At 45.4% G+C, this 20,517-nt stretch overlaps 1 protein-coding gene across 4 annotated transcripts in view; it reads left to right on the plus strand.

Annotated features, from left to right (window-relative positions):
- Positions 1 to 15,389, plus strand: part of LOC106980764 (TRPM8 channel-associated factor 1) — a 52,845-nt gene extending 37,456 nt beyond the window's left edge. For 3 of the 4 annotated variants that reach the window (XM_027075675.2, XM_027075676.2, XM_027075672.2), the window contains exons 3-9: positions 5,878 to 6,872; positions 7,136 to 7,233; positions 8,512 to 8,725; positions 8,984 to 9,223; positions 10,493 to 10,830; positions 12,237 to 12,487; positions 15,056 to 15,389. In XM_027075675.2, the coding sequence (XP_026931476.1) occupies positions 5,878 to 6,872; positions 7,136 to 7,233; positions 8,512 to 8,725; positions 8,984 to 9,223; positions 10,493 to 10,830; positions 12,237 to 12,487; positions 15,056 to 15,065 (2,146 nt within the window). In that variant the 3' untranslated portion in view covers positions 15,066 to 15,389. Of the gene's footprint in view, positions 1 to 5,877; positions 6,873 to 7,135; positions 7,234 to 8,511; positions 8,726 to 8,983; positions 9,224 to 10,492; positions 10,831 to 12,236; positions 12,514 to 15,055 lie in introns of all 4 variants that reach the window. The other variant, XM_027075674.2, reaches the window with a different exon arrangement.
- Positions 15,390 to 20,517: the final 5,128 nt, after the last annotated feature.

Below are 20,517 nucleotides of genomic sequence, written 5' to 3' on the forward strand. Positions count from 1 at the left end.
GATGACATCTGGAAAAGGCAAAACTCTGGAGACAGTAAAAAGATCTGTGGATGCCAGGGGCAAGAGGAGAGGATGAATAGGCAGGACACAGAGTATTTTGGGGGCAGTGAAAATACTTGATGATACCATAAATAGGGATACATGTCATTATACCTTTGTCCAAACCCACAGGATGTACAACAAGAGTGAACCCCAATGAGAACCATGGGCTTTGGGTGATAATAATGTGCTAATGTAGGTTTGAGTGTAACAGATGTACTACCCTGATGGGGATGTTGGTAACGGGAGGCTATGCATGTGTGTGTGTGTGTGTGTGTGTGTGTGTGTGTGTGTGTGTGCTGGGGGGGGTGGTATATGGGACTTCTGTGTGCTCTCCCCTCAATAGTGCTGTGAGCCTAAAAGTACTCTTAGGGGCCTTTGGCTGGCTCAGTCAGTACAGCTTGAGACTCTTGATGTCAGGGTCATAAGTTCAAGCCCATATTGAGCATGGAGCCTACTTAAAAAAAATAAATAAAGCATAGTTTTTTTAATTGGCATGTTAAAGCCTGAAAAAAAAGAAAAAAACCTTCTCATTCTCTTTCCCTCTGTTTGTAATCTGTTCTCACCCCTGTATGATAACCAATTTCATTAGTTTCTTGATTATTCCTTCCTGTTTCTTTTTACAACAGTGTGTGTGTGGATACATATTGTGCCCAGTATTTCACAAATTAAAGGAAGCATGCTATGAATACTCTTTTACACCCTGCTTTTTTCAATTAATATATCTTGATAATTATGCTTTGACAATATTTAGAAATCTCCCTTATTTTTTTTTCCATAGTGGCGTTCTGTTTGTCTCTATGAGTATACCATAGTTGATTCAACCAACCTCTAATGTACAGGCATTTGTGTTGCTTTCATGTTTTTGCTATCATAAAGTTGCAATGGATAACTTTGTTTTAAGTGTTTTCATTTTATTGAAATTGTGCCTTTTGGGTAACTTTCTAGAGATAAAATTGCTAGGTCCAAGGATAAATGTATGTATACTATTGTTAGAAATTGCCAAGTTCATCTCCATGTTGGGTTGTACCACTTAGCATTCTCACCAGCAGTGGAGAGACGATGCCTGTTTCCCCCACACAATTCTAACAGAATAGTTATCAGACTTCTGAAGCTTTGTTAGCCTGATAGCTGGGAAATGGTATTCCAATATAGTTGTAACTTATATTCTTTTTTCTGTTTTAAGTTTATTTATTTTTAGAGAGAGGGAGAGAGAGCATGAGCAGGGGAGGGGCAGAGAGATGGAAAGAGAGAGAGAATCCCAAGTAGGCTCTGCACTGTCAGCACAGAGCCCGAAGAGGGGCTTGAACCCAGGGACCATGAGGTCATGATTTGAGCCAAATCTAAGAGTCGGACACTTAACTGACTGAGCCACCCAGGTGCCCCTTCATTCTTTTTTCTAGAAGTAAATCAGTGTGTGTTAAGAGTCATTTAGGTTTTTTTTGGTTGCAAACTGTCCTTTTACATGTTTTGCCCATTTTCAGATATGTTTTTCGTGTTCTCATTTTAAGAGTTCTTTACAGACTAGAAATATTCATCTTTTATCTGTGATTACAGCATGTTTGTTTTTTGAATGTACTTAGTATTTCTGCCATTCAAAAATGCATATGTAGCTAATTTTATCAATCTTTTCTCTTAGCACATTTGATTTTGGGTCATAGTTAGGAAGCCTTTCCTCACACCTAGATTAGGAGATTTCACTCTTGGTTTCTTCCAGTACTTGGGTGGTTTCCCTTTTAAAATTTACCACTCGGATGCATTTGGAATCTTGTCTTGTGTGTTGTGTGACAGAGGGTATCCATTTTATCTTTTCCCAAATGCCTATCCAGTCATCCCAACATTTATGAAATTATATTTATAATTTATAATATGATAATATATTTATTATTTACATTTTATTATATAACTATATATTATATATTATGCATTATATATTATTACATAAATATTTACTATAAATTATTTATAATATAGGTTATTTGAAATTATATTTATGAAAGTATCTTTTCCCCGTAATACAAGATGCCACCTTTATTATACACTAATAGCCATATTTACTGTGTTGCCCTTATTTAGTAAGCTTTATATTTTTAGATCTGAGTTGCGAATTAACTAGTTTTTATAATCTACATCTCCAAATTAAGAACGCCATTTGTCTCTTTCTCGCACTTTTGCATGCTCACCCTCTACCTCCCAAAACAGCGGCACCTGGGTTCCAGTTTGGTTTTGCCTCAGTTTAGTTTAACGTCATGGTCCTGCTAATTCGGGATTCTTTCTTAGCAACTGCAGCAAGTATCAGAAGACCTTTCTCAGCATTACTTATAAATTACACTGGTATTCGTGCCCGCCACTATTTCGTGAAGCCAATCTGTTTGTCTGTTGTACTTGTTTTTCTTTTTCTAGACCTACAGGGTAACCTTAGGTACATTTTGGGGAAAACTTTCATGAGTGGTACATTTTCTAAACCCTTGATGTGGTATCAGTATTTCCACGTGCCAACGAAGAGTTTTAGGCGGCTGTGTGTGCCATACAGAGTGCCTTCACTGCCCTCAAATACTTTGTTTTTAGGGAATTTGTTTCACTTCTTTGTAGGTAATTTGTTCTCTTTGGCTTTGTTTTCTTTCTGGCGGCCTTCAAGGCTTTTTCTTCATGTTTGAAGTTCATTAGCTTGTCAGTAACCAGCTAGATCCTGCATTTCTCATTTACCCTGCTTTGCATTCGGGTAGTCCTGTCTTTCTGAGAACTGAAATCAGTTTTTCAGTGCAAGGAAATTGCATGTAATTGTAGGTTTCTTGCTCCTTTTTTTCTCTTTCTTTGCTTTCTTAACTCCCGCTTGCTAGATCTTCTCGTTTGTCCTTCATTCTCTTTTTTCTGCTGTTTAGCTTCGTGCCTTTCAGCACTGCCCTCTGGAACGATCACTTGACTCAGTTTCCCTGTTGACTTATTCATAGTGTTCATCCCCATCAAGATTTACTTTCTGCCATGTATTAAAATTGAGATTCCCTGGCAATTATACTTTTATTCTAATGAGTAACTTATTATAGCAGCCTGTTCTTGTTTTTTTTGTTTTTTGTTTTTTTTTTTTTTTGGAGACAAAGTATGTCATCTCAAAACTCCAATAATCTACAATATTTATGTAGGACTTTCTTCTTCATTTATCACTGTTACTAGAGTGTTGGTTTTCTCTGGTTAGTTTCGTGCTTCTCTTTCACGGTGTTACTTTTCATCACATATTCAGTGATTCTTGTTTATTTAAATGTTAAGTGGCATTGAAATTCTAGATTGGTCATTACTGGTTACTGAGGTGTATTTTCTCAGGACAAATGATAATCCCTACTCTTCCTGTTTTCTTGGTCTTTTTCTTTCACATAGACGCAGTTACAGATTCTTCTGTTTTAAAGGGTTTCTGATCAGTCTGATTCCATTTGATTTCCATTTTCTATAAATTTCTCACTGGCCCAGTTTATTGATTATGCCCTTCTCCAAACCCAGTGCTATCATGGATTTATTCTGATTTTAAAACTTAATGTTTCATTTCAGAAGAGAATGGGAAAGAGAAGTAAAAATCCAGTTCAGATTTTTTTCAGTTTAGGAAAGAAAAATTTTTCTCCCCCTGCATAGAAGTCATGGCTATTAGACATAAAAGACACTCTGAGGGTGCCCCCCAGCTTAGCATGAGCAGGACCTCACCCAGGGTCATCGTCTAGATGAGGTTCTAGCGACTCAGTGTCTGGACCTCAAATTTGCACATTCAGTATCACCCCCCTTGTCATAATAGTGTATAAACCTTGATGCCAATGTATTTATCTAAAACACAGGGGTGCCTGGGTGGCTCAGTCAGTTAAGCGTCTGACTCTTGGGTTTGGCTCAGGTCACGATCTCACAGTTTCTTGGGTTCAAGTCCCGCGTCGGGCTCTGTGCTGGCAATGGAGCCTGCTTGGGATTCTCTGTCTCCCTCTCTCTCTGCCCCTCCCCTACTTGTCTAGTTTTTGTCTTTCTCAAAATAAATAAATAAACTTAAAAAAATAAAACAATAAATAAAGCACAGTGACCTACCTCTTCACTGATTTCACCTATAAAACAACTGCATGAAATTTATACACAGAACTGCTTCTTATAAGAATTTAAACACATTTTACATTTAATTTTATATGCAGGTACAAAGTCATAAAAATTTTTTTAATTCATATTTTTAATTTTAGAATCACCAAATTAAAGACAGACTGTCCAAGATATTGCTTGAGAAATAGACATGTCACAAAACTAGAACATTCTGCGTGGCCTGGCCTGTTGGGCAGGTGATCGTCAGAATCAGAAGCAAGACTATAATCACAAGGTGGTTGGGTAAACTGAGAATCAGAGCAGGAACAGCGAGCTGAATAACTTCGGAGGTTACTACCTGAAGGAGCTGGAGAGTCACTAGGGTGATACCTTGTCTCCAGGAAAGGCTAGTACCCACTGAGAGCACCGCAGTCTCCCCGTCGGTTAACTGGAGTTCTCCCATCCAGAGGACACGACTCAGCTCTGCTGTCCGCCTGGCTCCTGTTTTCCATTGTATCCTGGCAGCTGCCTTCTGCAGTTACATCTTTACAAAAGTGGCACAGCCAGTTCTGGGATCTCGAACTTATGGAGGTCACTCCACCTCTTACCCCCTGAGGATCCCACTAGGTGGCCAGGGCTGCATCTCCTGTTTTGGGGTTACAGGTGTCCTGAGGTGATAGGGGTCCGTTACCCAGAGACGGGTACAGATGGTGCTGAGAAAGACCTTATAGTGTGGATGTCACTCCAGCGAGCCGGCAATGAGTGGGTGGAGTGCTGGGTGTCAGCAGTCAATCCTTTTAGGTTCAAGTTACCAGGAGGGTCTCACTAGAGTTGAAGCCACTCAGCTCCCCTGCCCCACCTTTTGAGATAATACTGGTGCCGCCAACTCAGCTCTCCATTGACTTTATTGGCAGAAAATTGGCTGCACAGAACTTATAAATAAGGTTCTTTATGAGAATGAAAACATGATTCACCATTCAGTTATTTATATAATGTGCAAAAGGCTGAAATAAACACTTAAATCTGGAATATTTAAGATATAATATTAGGTAAACACAGCAAGCCTTCCTTTGAGATTTCCTTTGGAGAATTTGGGTTTTTTTTTTTAAATAAATTTGTGTTGCATTTATTCATCTTTGAGAGACAGAGACAGAGCATGAGTGGGGGAGGAGCAGAGAGAGAGGGAGACACAGAACCTGAAGCAAGCCCCAGGCTCTGAGCTGGCAGCACAGAGCCTGATGCGGGACTCGAACTCAGTGACTGCGAGATCGTGACCTGAGCCGAAGTTGGACACTTAACTGACTGAGCCACCCAGGAGCCCCTGTTTATTTATTTATTTAGAAAGAGAGAGAGAGAGAGAGACAGCACACACTTGCAAGTGGCGGGGGGGGGAGGCGGGGGGGAAGTGCAGAGAGAGAGGTCAGAGAGAGAATCCCAAGCAAGCTCTGAGCTCTTAGTGCAGAGCCCAACATGGGGCTTGATCCCATCAACCGGGAGATCACGACCGGAGCTGAAATCAAGAGTAGGGCCCTTAACCGACAGAGCCACCCAGGCGCCCCTGCTTTGGAGAGTGTGTCTTCCAAGAATGAGTAGACCAGAATCAACGTCCCCCTGTCTTCCCTCTGACCAGCCTCCGTACCCAGGGAGGTCAGATATGCCCACCTTGTTCTCCCAGCTGCCCTGTGAGAGACAAAAGTGGTCATATTAGGAAAGCTGCTGCCTGCTGTATGCTGGGTGCTGTCCCCGGGGCTTTCTGTGGCTGCTCCTTGAATGGAGAACACTTGTGTGTCTTTGCAGCTGTGAGGATGACCTCTCCGAGGACAGAGACGAGCTCCTGCACGGGATTTCAGAGCTGGACATCAGCAACTCAGACTGCTTCCCATCCCAGCTGCTGGTGCACGGGGCTCTGGCCTTTCCCCTGGGGTTAGACTCCTACCATGGCTGTGTCATAGCGGCTGCCCGCTACGGCCGGGGCCGGGTGGTCGTGACCGGCCACAAGGTATTATTCACGGTTGGCAAACTGGGCCCCTTTCTGCTCAATGCCGTGCGCTGGCTGGATGGGGGCCGCAGAGGCAAGATCGTGGTGCAGACAGAACTGAGGACACTGAGCGGCCTGCTCGCAGTGGGGGGCATAGACACCAGCATCGAGCCCCATCTGACCAGCGACGCGAGTGTCTATTGCTTTGAACCCGTGAGCGATGTGGGGGTCAAAGAGCTGCAGGAGTTCGTAGCAGAGGGCGGGGGACTGTTCGTTGGAGCCCAAGCCTGGTGGTGGGCCTTCAAGAACCCTGGAGTGTCCCCTTTGGCGCGGTTCCCAGGAAACCTCCTCCTCAACCCCTTTGGCATCAGCATCACAAGCCAGAGCCTCAATCCGGGGCCCTTCCGTACTCCTAAAGCAGGGATCAGGACCTATCACTTCCGCTCCACTCTGGCCGAGTTCCAGGTCATAATGGGCCGGAAGAGAGGGAATGTGGAGAAGGGCTGGCTGGCAAAGCTGGGGCCGGACGGGGCTGCTTTCCTCCAGATCCCCGCAGAGGAGATCCCTGCCTATATGTCTGTGCACCGGCTCCTGAGGAAACTGCTGAGTCGCTATCGGCTCCCGGTAGCAACGCGAGAGAACCCCGTTATCAATGATTGCTGCAGGGGTGCTATGCTCTCCCTGGCCACTGGTCTGGCCCACTCGGGAAGCGACCTCTCTCTGTTAGTGCCAGAAATCGAAGACATGTACAGCAGCCCCTATCTGCGCCCCTCGGAATCTCCTATCACCGTTGACGTCAATTGCAACAATCCAGGTAAGGAATGGGGGCAGGGAGAAGGAGAACTCAGCATGGGGGGCCGTGGGGACGGGGCCTGATGGCCTCAGAAGGCCATCGCCACCCTTGGCCGTGCACTTTCCAGGAGATGGGGGTTGGGGATTTAGGTGACATTTAAGCACCTGAATCAGGGCGGCATGAAGGGAGGGAGGCGGGCGGAGCTCCCGAAGGGGCTGTGGATGTACTGGACGGAGATGGCGTCACAGAGGAGGGATAAAGTCTGCCCTTCTGTGCGTCGGCAGGCACCAGATACTGCTGGATGAGCACCGGGCTCTACATTCCTGGAAGGCAGATCATAGAGGTCTCGCTGCCTGAAGCTGCTGCCTCTGCTGATCTGAAGGTAAGGCTGGGCCCCATCTACCGTGTGATGCAGAAGCCAGAGGTCCTTGCTGTCCTGGTTGCCAGTTAAAAACCCTACTGGCCATGTGAGGCAAGGACTTACCCCATTTTAAGGGTAAGACAACTGAGGGGGCAGGTGGATTGAAAATATCGATCTAGCACACCTGGAACTAATGTGACACTGTGTGTCAACTATACTTGGGTCGATCAGTAGATCTGATGCATTGCAGAGCCCAGGACTCAAAGCTCACCAACTGCTAGCTCTCAAGTTCTGTGCCTTTCACTCATGTCCTGCAGTGGGGAATAAGAAGGGCAGCAAACAGGAGTGCCTGGCTGGCTCACTCAGTACGCAAGCAACTCTCAATCTCAGAGTCGTGAGTTCAAGCCCCACACTGGGCACAGAACCTACTTAAAAATAATAATAATAATAATTTAAAAAATAAAGTGTTTCCATTAAAGTAAAATAAAATAAGGCACCACATGGAGGGACCCCAGCATGCAGCAATGTGCAGTCAACCTCAGTTCCCTTTCCATGCCCATCTAACCTCCCACTGGAGCCCAAGGTCTTTCTGCCTCTTCCCTGTGACACCGACGACTGTTCCTGCTTCCCTGTTCCACCTTCAGCTCTGTCGCTGTCACACACACACATCACAAATTAAGTAGCCATCCTGCTCAGCCCCCTTGAGAGATGTGACATGTAGGGTCTGTTCTGTGACTGTACCTCTCCTGGAACTCTCTAGCATCAGCCTGGGAGAACCATCCCAGGACTCTGCAAAGTACAGGGACTGCTCCACTGGCCCAGGAGGGCCCTGGAGAACAGGAGGAACTGAGTCCATCCTCCAGGCCATCAGCCGGTCACCCTGTCCTTCACCGGGCCTCCTCTCTAGTCAACAAAACGCAGAAGTCTGCAAGATTCCCTCTGCCCCATTACCAATGCCAGAATGGCCACAGTGAAATAGGCAACCCAGTATCCTGTGGGTTTCAGAGACACCCAGGGGCCCGGGAGTCGGCCCTCCTCAGCATTAGCGTGTGGGTTCCACCCGGTGCCCCTCACTTCAGCATCCCTGGGAGGACATTACACGTGGTTCAGTCCACGCGGCCCTGAGGAATGATGGAATTGCATGGGTTTGGCACACATGGTTCACAAATGGTGGAAAAACTGGGCTTGCGTGGGGTCATGGCCCAGTGATCCTGACTGTCCCCACCTCCTGGGAGCCTTCCCTTTCCACCTGCACACTCCCCGAAGTGACTCTGGGCGGGGGGGGATCTTCTGCTCCAGATACAGATTGGCTGCCACACGGATGACCTGACCAGAGCCAGCAAGCTGTTCCGAGGCCCGCTCGTGATCAACCGGTGCTGCTTGGACAAGCCCACAAAGTCCATCACCTGCCTCTGGGGCGGCCTCCTCTACATCATCGTGCCTCAGAGCAGCAAACTGGGCTCCGTGCCCATCACTGTGAAGGGGGCTGTGCATGCCCCGTACTACAAGCTAGGTGAGTGGAAGCCGTGGGGTGCATGCCTGCAGGAATGGGTCGTCTGGGGCTATTCGGTGTAGGAAGAGAGACACGTGGGTTGGTAGAGGGAAGGAGAGAAGGACCAAACCACATTCATGGGGAGGGACTTCACAGAAGGAGAGAGAGGGGATGTGGTTGTTCATGACCTTGCTGTTCTCCGCCTGGGCTCAGGTTGTATCTTTTCACGTTAAGGGATTTGGGAAAGTGAGTTTCAAGCCCCACGGCCTCTCTTCCCAGGGGAGACCTCGCAGGAGGAGTGGAAGAGGCGTATCCAAGAGAATCCAGGTCCCTGGGGAGAGCTGGCTACGGACAACATCATCCTGACCGTGCCAACCGCCAATCTCCGTACCCTGGAGAACCCTGAGCCATTGCTTCGCCTCTGGGATGAGGTGATGCAGGCTGTGGCACGGCTGGGGGCCGAGCCCTTCCCTTTGCGTCTGCCCCAGAGGATCGTCGCCGACGTGCAGATCTCAGTTGGTGGGTGCCCTGGGCGAACCAGCCGTCTGTGCGCGCTCCCCTCGGGGCCTCTCCTTTTTTTTTTTTTCCAACAGCCATCCAGTGGGCGGCCAGCAGGTTAAAAATGTTTTTCTAGCAAGACATACAAGATGTAAGTCTTGCCATCTAGATGAAAAGGGGGAAAATGGATCTAAGAAAAATAGACACAGCCATATCCCCCAACAAAAAATGGGAAACCACCTAAATGTCCAAAAGTATGGAATGGTTAAGTGATATATGGTGTGTACCTTCAATAGTCATTGAGGAAGATATTTAAAGTGATATTTTGATGGCAGAAAGAAATATGATGGGATTATGTGACACAAGAAAAGCAGGCTACAGAACTATATGAGCAGCACATTAAAATATGTAACAGTTGACAGGCGCTTGGGTGGCTCCGTTGGTTAAGCGTCAGACTTCAGCTCAGGTCATGATCTCACAGTTCGTGAGTTCGAGCCCCCATGAGGCTTTTCACTCTCAGCCCAGAGCCCACTTGGGATTCTCTCTCTCTCTCTCTCTCTCTCTGCCCCACTCCCACTCTCCCACTCTCTCTCTTCCTCTCTCAAAAATAAAAATAAAACATAAAAGTATGTAACAGTCGAAGTCAGCATGTCAAGAGAGGTCTTCAACAGCAGGAACCATTCAGAGAATAGAGCCAGGCTTTCACAGCAGCCCCAGCAGGGAATGTCAAGGAGAAACTAAAAGTGGCAGAGGGTCTGGACCTAGGTCACAGTTGTTGGGAGAAGGAACTTAACAACTTTGAGAAGACACTGAATGAAGAGATCTGTGCCAGGGGGTCAAGAAGCCTAGAAAACCAGGGGGGGTGTGGACATTAAAGAACGATGGAAATTTCTCTGGACCCCAGTTTTCTTGCCCCTCCGGAGATGATCCCTATAAAGTAGTGTCAATGTGGGCAACTCCACATCTAAATATTGAGAAGGGGAAACCACCGTCAGGAGTTTTTCAGTTTTGAGAGAAGGGTATAATGAGACAGGTTCACATGGACAGGACACTCTCACAAAAATAGAAATTGAAGAGGAACACGAAGGGCTGTCTGTAACGTGCATCAGTCCTGCAGCCACACCCTCTCGGGTGGGAGTGGGGTGGGGGCACCCATCCACCATGAGAGGAGGGGGGGAAGCCCAGGTGGGTCTTGTGTGGATCGTCCTTCTGAGCATTACGGTTTCCGGGAGTCCTGGTACAGATGCGTGGGGAGCATCCTAACCCCTCTTCCTCCCTCCTGCGGCCCAGGCTGGATGCACGCAGGGTACCCCATCATGTGCCATCTGGAGTCTGTGCAGGAGCTCATCAATGAGAAGCTCATCAGAACCAAGGGGCTGTGGGGCCCTGTCCACGAGCTCGGCCGTAACCAGCAACGGCAGGAGTGGGAGTTCCCCCCGCACACCACGGAGGCCACCTGCAACCTGTGGTGTGTTTATGTGCACGAGACGGTCCTGGGCATCCCTCGAGGCCGCGCCAATATTGCTCTGTGGCCTCCGGTTCGGGAGAAGAGGGTCCGAATCTACCTGGGCAAGGGTCCCAATGTGAAAAACTGGAATGCGTGGACCGCCCTGGAAACGTATCTCCAGGTACTGGGCAGCAGTGGAGGGGGATGGGAACCTCCCACTCGGGACCGGCAGCGCAACCTTGTTAGGTGACGTTCTAGTGACCCAGGAGACCTGACGGAGCCCAAGTGTGACAGTGCTATTTGATGAAGCCTCCCAGTGGACATGACTGCCTCAGCCCCACCCTCACACCATGAGTCTGAGGAGGTTCAGTAGAGTGGATAGAAAGCACCACGAAAGCTTAAACTTGGTAGAGGCGAAAAGAGTACTTAAATACAGTTATCATCTCTGGCTTTAAACCCAGACATACCTGAGACTGAAGCCAAGCCGTGCCACAGAATAGCCCTCTAAAACCAAACACCCCCCCCCCCCCACCCTGCCTCCCACACACAAGATATGGGATGGGACCTGTTGTTTCCTTACAGGAGGCGGATCTTCTCCCTGCCTCAGTTTCTCCCTCTTAGGCAGTCCCAGATTCCTCACTGGCCTGGACACGAGGTTGCCCCTGCCTTTGAACTACTGTTCAACATGCCAGTTCCCTCCCCGCGGTCGCTGCGGCAGCTCCCAGCTCACCGGGCAGCGTCTCACCACCTGGGATTCTGGAACTCGGTCTCCAGCCAGGCACACTCTATTCTGGTTCTTCCTCTGTTCGAATCCACTGCCCTGAGAACAACAGTGAAAGTGCCTGCAGACCTTAACCTTGTCGTTGGGCCGCTTTCACCCCAGGGACAAAAGGTGCTCATGTGTGAAATCCAGCTGACGCTGTTCCAGAGAATGACTAATGTCCGTCCCAACTGTAAAGCGCCATAACCCAGCCTCACAGGGGCTGTTGCCAATGGCCTCAGGACAGCTGCCGTTTCCTAAAACTATGTCTTACGTAACTTAATTCTAGCCACCTAGACTGTACATAATCTTCTGTGTCTATAGGACTCACCTTCTTTTCCCTAAAGGCCATGTTCCTAGCCTTGCAGATTGACATAGGCCTGTGGCCGATGCAGGCTAATGTCAGGGTAAGGGTGGAGGTTCCCCAACTATTGGGGTTTAACTTTGCAACTGTTGAAGATACAAGGATTTTTTCACATCAGCCTGTTTTGCATCCTTGTGTGATATCCTGTGGATGCTTTCACGATCTAGTGAGCTACATGAATAACGATACTGGTGGTAAATACTGATAATAACCTTTACAGTTATTACCACAGCCATCATTTATTGAGTGTCTGCTCAGTGCTGAGCACCGTGCTAGCTCAGAGGCCCTTCCGAAGATAAGATAAAGATGGCCCATGAGGCCAGCAGCCACAATAGGAGACAGGGTCAGTGACAGAGATGAAACTTGTGTTTCAGAGGTTAAATACATTAATTTACTGTAGTGTCTGCTGGGCCTTCTTTCTGTGGATTAAATGTCTCATCTTGCTGCTGCTTTCTCTTCCCAGCTACAGGAGGCCTTTGGGTGGGAGCCGTTCATCCGTCTCTTCACTGAGTACAGGAACCAGACCAACTTGCCCACAGACAATGTTGACAAAATGAATCTGTGGGTGAAGATGTTCTCCCACCAAGTGCAGAAGAATCTGGCTCCGTTCTTTGAGGCCTGGGCCTGGCCTATCCAGAAGGAAGTGGCTACCAGCCTGGCCTATCTGCCTGAATGGAAGGAAAATATTATGAAATTATACCTCCTCACACAGATGTAAGGAGTGCCCAGCGAGGTGGCAGGTAGAGAGGTTTGGGGAGGTAGGCAGAGATGGGGATTCAGTCCTCGACCTCTGTCTCTTAGGGTCCTAGCCTTGCCCTCTCAGCTCCCTGCCCCTGTACCTGACTGCCTGGCTCCATCCCTAGAAAGTGGGTTAAGAACACAGCAAAAAGGGGAATCCTAATTTCTCAGGAGCAAGGCCTTCTGTTTGTGAGTCTCGTTCCTCTGCTCTCAGCTGTCAGATTCCCTCCTGGCCCTATACTGGCCTGGTTCTGAGAGCTTTGACACCTGCCTTCATGCCAGCCCTTGGCTCACCATTGGGGGCCATGGCCCTTAGGGGGTGGTCCTCATTCTAACATCCTGAGGACTCTCTGGTCTTGTATGTTTTGACCAGCTGCTCCAAAAACCTGACCCTAGAATCTACTGCAGCACAAATTTACCAGGATAACCAGACAGTTCCTTGATATTCTGTGTCTTAGGTCATTTTCCAGGAGCGTGAGACACAATCTAGTGTACCAGAAAGAGCCCATAGCTGGGGTTAGCTCTTGGGAAAGTCACTGTAGCTCTATGAGTATGAGGTGAGGACAAAAATCCCTGCCTCACAGGGTGGTCGTGAAGACTCAGACCAATAGCTCTAAAGAGGCCTGCGGATACAGTACTTGCACGTCTCAGAGACTGCTCCGCGTTCTGCTGGCCCACGGAGTAGTGAGCTTAGTACGTCCTCTTTTCTCGCCACAGCCTGGAGGTTAAGACCATCATCTCTCACAGCAGACTCCTTGCATCCAAAGCCTGGTTCTTCCACCTGTTAGTCACGTCTGGGCAAACTGCTTATAAAATGGGATCTATTTCATAGAATTATTGTGAGGATTAAATTTTAGCACCTCTAAAAGGAATTGGGACAGTACCAGGCAGTTGGCAGGTACTGAGAAAGTGTCAGCTTCTGTTGTTACTGTCTAATGAATTCGGTATCATTGTAGAGCTAGACCGCCCTTTTAGATGGCATTTACAGATGGCAGTGTGATCTATCCCATCCCATCCTACACTTTATACACCAGCCTCTGAAAGCATTGTGGAATCTTGCTTTAGCATCTACAGGATCCACAGGCTCTAAATCCACAGTGGGGTTTTAATAGCTACTTGGGGTTTGGTCTCTTCATTCAGTTCTACCTTTCAGGTAAAAGCCCTTCCTTGATTAGATCAAGAGTGGAAGTCACTTGAAAAACTAGAACAAATCCATGAGGGTGTTTGTCTAGCAAACAATGGGCACCCGGCTTAGTGATGGTGTCTGTATTTCCAGAGTGGCACAGATTCCTATCGCTGCCAGAGTTCCTTACCAGTTTGGCAGATAAAGTCCACACACACAGAGAAATCTTTACTTCAGAACCAGCTAACTGGATATGACCGACCCACATTTCATTTAATTACAATGCAAAGACTTTCTTAAGTTTTCTTCTGATCTTATTCACAACCTCCCATTTTCTGTGTAATTTGAAGTAGAGTTGAGGCTCTGGGATTAATTCGTACACCCAGCCAGTTTCCTTTAGATCACTTCTATTCATTTAGTTGTTTTAATACACTAATTTATTCACTTTGTTAGGAACTGGGTGGAGGCATAGGCAATAAGATTGGACCCACAGAGTATTCTTCTGTGGATTCCTTTATTATGTCATTTCTCAGTCCTAGAATTATTTTCCTCTATTTCATGAATGTCTTCCTCTAGATGCTTTAAACGTAGATGTTGGACGTTCATTCAACATTTGAAAAAATCCTGCCAATTAGAGGGTTTTTGAGTGTGTGCCAAATAACATACTTGTTTTTTGTTTTTAATATAGATTAATTTAATCGTCACAATAATCTGATGAAGTGGAAATGTATCACTCCCATTTCAGGAATAAGTGAGCTGAATTTTATGGAGATTAAGTAAAGTGCCTGAGGCTACATTGCTAACAGGTGGTAGACCTGGGATTCGAACCAGGGCCCTCTGATTACCAAATGGGTGTTAGTAACGAAAGTGCTTTGAATAAGCAAATCAGTGAGTAAATGAAACCAGCCAGCAAACAGAAGGACCTTTATGTCCTTCTTGCCAGCTTTTTGGCTGCCTGTGCTCACCCCCCATCCAATTTTATCAGAACAGAAAGTCCCTTTGTTTACCCCAAATGCCAGTTCAAAGGAAGAATCTACGGTAGGCTCCTAAAGTGTTTCCCAAAGACAGTGTGGGTCTTTCAGGTTCAGTTTATTCAGGTTTCACGCATTATCTCTAGGGCACCATGAACGCATTCTAGTAGCTTACTGGGTTTTGAATGATGGGTTATTTTGGTAAAGTGCCTGACTCCCAGAAGTCTCAGACATTGCATGTTCTCAGTGAGGAAAACAGATTCTTAGTCCTCTAGAATAATATTTGTATGCATTCTGGCCCTCTTTAGTTCATTTTTAGCATTGCGGCCCCGGGGACCTCTTAAATATATAAAGCTATTCATGTCACTCTTGTGTCTAAAAGCTTCCAGTGGGACTTTGAATTTAAGATGATGAACTAAGCATATAAGTTTACTTCCCCTCCCTCCCCAGGCCCCACTGAAATTGAAGTCAAGAAATGCAAAGAGAATTGACACATCTCAGCAAAGAAAACGGAGCAGATTTGATAATAACTGAAGAAGATCTCAACACATTTCTGGAAGAGAGAAGGTGGATTAAGCATGATAATGAATGAAAGAGTGAAGGTGTCTTTCAGACAGAATAGAAGCTGATCTGAACAACCTAATCCCAAAGAAACATGAGCACCTGAAGAGTCTATAGAGTTATACCCGTTGTAAATCTGAACCCCGTCCTATCCTACCCCAACCATTGTGCAGAACACAGGCAGTATTGCGATTGGTACCCATTAAAAATCTGTTGTTCTTGTTGTTGTTGTTGTTTGTACAGAAGTTGATTAAGCTGCCTGAGGAGAGGTAGAAGTTGGTGCCCCAGAATAAGATTTCTCTTTTTTGGAAATAAGTGACACCCCCCCCCCAGCCTATCAGCTAATTCTCTGTCAAAATCCCTCTGCAAATGCCCAAGTGCTTCTAGTTCCAGAAGAGGCTTAACTAGAGAAACAGACCCAGCCATACAATGGCAGAGGATACCCATGCCAATTCCTATAGAAGTTAACAGTTATATTGATTCTTAAATGCAAACGGTCAGCCCAGTAGTTTGGGCATTAGGAGGTGGAGGGGGAGGACCAGGGGAGAAGCATGTAAGAAAAATAACCAGTTAGAATTGGGAGACTTGAAAAATACAACCAACTCTAGAGGAAACAAAGTGAACATGGTGAACAAAGTGAACATGAAAACAGAAGGCTACAAAGGAAAGAAAAACTGAATAAAAAGAGCCCTTTGAAAGTGAAATAAAACTACCCAAAATATTCAGTAGACAGGCTGGAAAATAAAGTTGAGGGCAACTCCCTAGATACACAACAAAAAGAAACAGTAGAAAAAAATGAAGGAAAGCGATCTAGTCAATATCTAAGCATTAGGACTTTTTGGAAAAGAGAACATACAAAATCTAGGTGAAGAAATTTTTTAAAAATTGAAGAACAGAAAGAACTAAGTCTCCATATGGAGGGACCCTGATATCACCTATATCTGGACACGATCTTGTGAAATTTTGGAATATTAAGGAAAGAGGGAAGATATTACAAGTGCCCAAAGAGGAAATAGTCATCATAATTAGCTCAACTAAAAAGGGATGAGAAATAGACTGGCAGCAGATTTTTCATCAGCAGCACTGAGTGCTGGAAGCCAACGGAGCAGTTTCTTCCCTTATGGAAAATATTTGGATCCCGGACAACCTAGCAAGCCAAACTATCAAGAGTGACGTCAAAATAAAGACATTTTCTGACAGGCAAGTTTTCAGAAAGTCTACCTACTTTGCACCCTTACTAAGAAAGTACCTTGAGGAAGTTCTCCAAGAAAATGAGGAAGGAGACCAGGAAAGAAGAAGAAATGGAATCCAGGAAACAATGGACCTCACCTAGGATGTCTCACTCTAGAGTGACAGTTGTCCAGCAGGATGTCTCACTGTAGAGTGACAGTCCAGCAAGATGTGTCACTCTAGAGTGACAGCTGTCCCAGCAGGATGCCTCACTCTAGCAGACCCATTTCAGATGAGAGCACACAGTCTCAGGCTCTTTGGGAAGAATATACATTCTGTTCCATAGATTGTATCATTGAGAAGCTGGAATGTTTGAAAATATGGAAGACATACATGCTTCAGTCGGCAAAAAGAAAACGGAAGTATGTCGAGACATTCAGGTCCAACTGTGAAACAAAAACTCGTGGAATGTACGAAGAGATGCAATTTGACATTGGCGGTAGGTACCTTTCCTTACAAGTGGCATAGGAATCATGAACACTGGGTTTTGAATGGCAAAAAAATGCCCTCGCATCTACTCGGCTCTCAGTAAACACTATTTACCTAGACAAAATAATGTAGATGCTGTCTGTTGGTATTCAGTGTTCTGATCAGCCTAGAGACAAAACATGAGAAGCTTAATTTTTTATTCAGAACTGAAATGGAATATAACGAATCCTGACAAGCTAAGAAACAAGAGAACAGAAAGAGGTTGAGAATTGGTTGGGGGAGGAGGGGTGGAAGGAAGAGATGGGCCACTTCTGCATTCACAGCGAGAATGAGAAGATGAAGTCTGCAGTTAATGGAACAAGTACTAGAGGGCAGTATACTGTCCAAAGTTATAAATGAAATCAACAGAAGTCTTAAAAATGGCATTATCTGTCGAAAGCTTGGGAAAGGACAGGCAAAGGAAAGGTGGGGATAGTGTAAGTTAAATCCTTATCTTTTGTAATGGGGAATTATTAAAGATCGTCTAAAGTTAATAAGTCAAGAATTATTGTTGAGACATATTATTTAATGTTAGCAAGTTAGTTAACAGAAGATCTAAAAATAGAAAATGTTAAATGCATTGCCTCTAGGGAACGGGGCTAGGGTTAAAGAGGGTGGGGTGGGAAACCGTGTTTTTCATTTTAAGTTCTTCTGTACTATTTAATTTTTTACCTTGTGCATGTATTACTTTGAAAAATTTTTAATAAACTCAAATAAAAATTCTCCAGTGACTTCATATTGACTGAGATATGCTCCAAACCAAACCCTTACAATGGCTTATGAGGCCCTCAGATATTTGGATCCACCCAGTGTGTCCAGGTTCACTGTTCTTCCCATTACTCTCTAGGTCCGGCCACACTAAATCTCTTCCAATTATTCACACTTCACCTTCCCTTGTTTCTGCAGGTGTTCCACAAAAAACAAAGCTTGTCCCTGATCTCACCATGTAACTGAGATTAAGCTTACTCTCTAGCAGATTTTTAATATTCATTGAGTGAAGGAACACTCAACAGGTGTTGCATGAAGATTGCCAACCAGTGTTCTTTCCCAAGAAGGCATGATATTTGTCCCTATTCTATTCCAGGGAACATTTCAAGATCATAATGGGGCTGTAAGTCTTCCTGCATTCCTATTCATTTGACGATTTGGGTAAGTTTTAGTCTTAGATGAGACCAGGTCATGTCAAAGATTTCTATCCATCTGTCAGTCTCCTTGTTATGTTCTTTGCCACTTTGCTTGAACATCATAATCTGTTTTCTCCAATTCTCCCTCTGCCTCCCACCCCTGTATTTTGGAGAGGCAGTCAACTATGTAGGAGAAATCTTCAGGCTCCCAAATTTCTTGTGTTTTGCTATTCCTCATCTCTTGGTGGATCTTCCTTCCCCACTAGTTTACTTTCTTCTGTTGTCCAACTCCCAAGGCCAGGTGGAGCTCTCTAAGGAACATTGGCCTTACAGCCATATATATTGGCCTTACACATTAGGCTGCTATATTTAGTCCCTAAACCAATGTCCTCACATTGGTGAGTCGCAACCTCACCTAAGGTATACGCTAGCAAGCCACTAGGTAAGTAGATATGGCATTAGCTGTTGACTGGTTTTGCTGGCAAAAGTAACACATTCTATGCCTTCTTTCAAGATGACATCACTTCTAGGTTCTTTATTCCTTCAATGCTTTTGGACCCCTACTTAGCTTCCATTTTGAAAAGGATTTCTTTCTTTGACCCTCATCATTAGAGTCAGAAGTGTGGTAGAGAAGGTGTGTGTGGGGGGGGGGGTGGTGATCCTCTACTTTTCAAGCATCTTCTAACTACACACACACACACACACACACACACACACACACACTCCACATCTAATTCAAGAGAGCTATAGAAATGCTACTGATTCATTTGGATTCATACACATTTGAATGCTATAAAGAAGCATTTCTTTGAGAGGAAAGGTTGTGTACATTGTTATTGGCAATGTTCTCATGCTGGGTGCTTAGTTTTATAGGTGTTCATTATATTAGGAAAAAAATAGAATAAATGAGTAAATTAGAAACAAAACAAGCATTGATCAGTGATGACAGTTATCAGGAGCCAAGGACTATGTTAACACAAGTATGTGTACATGAAGGTCATTAAAATGTTACTTCTGTTCATCTGAACTATAAAGGAACTCAAATATACATAATTAAGAAATATGTACGTGTGGGTACTAAAAATTTCTTTGCATGAACTGCCTTAAATTTGGCATAAAATTCACTGTCACAGACTGCCAAAATTATTTAGTATAATTTGAGTTCAGAGATAGTACAGGTGGGTGGGTGGGAGAATGTTGAGGGTGGGAGCCAGGAGGGCAAAATGATCAAATGTAAAACATAAAGACAACCAAATCAAGGAGTCCAGGAGAGGCCCCACAGACCGAGACATCCCCCCCATTCCCCAACACAACCTGTAATTCTGGGCCCAAGTATATATAACTGGCTATACCTATGCCAAGTCCTGTTATCTGTGAAGTGTTTGCTTTAAGTAAGAGCCAAGTACCTGGAAGAGGTCATGAGCTCTCCTTGTAGCCTCCATCAAGGTAACGAGTGGGAGATGCCAACTCCAATTTTTTGTTTTATTTTTTAACAGTTTCTCCTGTGGTTCTTACTGTCACAGCAGCTTGGGGGCCACACAAAGGAAGCAATAGTAAGTCGTAATCAAGGTTTCTGATACTTATTCACAAGACATTTGGCACTGTGAGCTGGTCCGTTGGTAACAGTCAAAATCTAGAGCAGACAAATCTCGAATCCTCGTAGGAAATGGAGACTAAACTATAAAAAGGCGAACAGTGACTCACATCAGTAGTGTCAGAGTGACCTTTGGATAACACCTACAGAGTCTCTGGTACTGGATGAAGAAGAGAATTTAATGGGATGGATGGGATGGGGAGGGGTGAATATCCTCAGGTCTAACAGATGATGGTATTGATGCCCTCCAGCCAAAGACCACCAGGAGCACCCCTCTAGCTGAACAAGCTGGGTTAACTCATTGCGGCTAGGGAAAAGCACACACTGCAGGGAACTGGGCATCTCAGTAAAAGGTGTTTAAAAGAAACGACTAGAGAATTTGGCTTTGGGCGAATCATTTTGGGGAGGGTCTAAGGAAGCAAGGCTTCGTTCTGGATTGGATGCTGTCAAGACGCAGGGGCAATTCTATGATTGTCTCAGGAAATCTCATCTATTGGTAAAGGGATGCCTAAAGTGGCCATAGAGCCAGAACTGGTCTCTGAAAAAGTAGCAGGTCCTCATTTTAGGTAAGAGAGACGGATATTTGGTATTTTGTGGTTGCCCAGAGATCTTGCTCTTGTTGCCTTATCATGGTCGCAGAGTGATCTTGTTTGACGTGGATGTTCCATGGAATGGTTTATGTACAAAGGGGAAAAATAGCGCCTAGCTGTATCAGACAGGCTCCTGAGGTCAGGAGCTGCTTTTTTTTTTCTTTCTCAGTGCTAGAGGATGAAATGAAGAGCCTCTGTTCCTCTTACACAAGATTAAAATATGCATTTCTCTTCATGTGCCTGTTGGCCATCCGGATGTCTTCTTTAGAGAAGTGTCTATTCATGTTTTCTGCCCATTTCTTCAGGGAAATACAAATCAAAACCACACTCAGATACCACCTCATG

Source organism: Acinonyx jubatus, chromosome A2 (genome assembly GCF_027475565.1).
Source record: "Acinonyx jubatus isolate Ajub_Pintada_27869175 chromosome A2, VMU_Ajub_asm_v1.0, whole genome shotgun sequence".
Lineage (NCBI taxonomy): Eukaryota > Metazoa > Chordata > Mammalia > Carnivora > Felidae > Acinonyx > Acinonyx jubatus.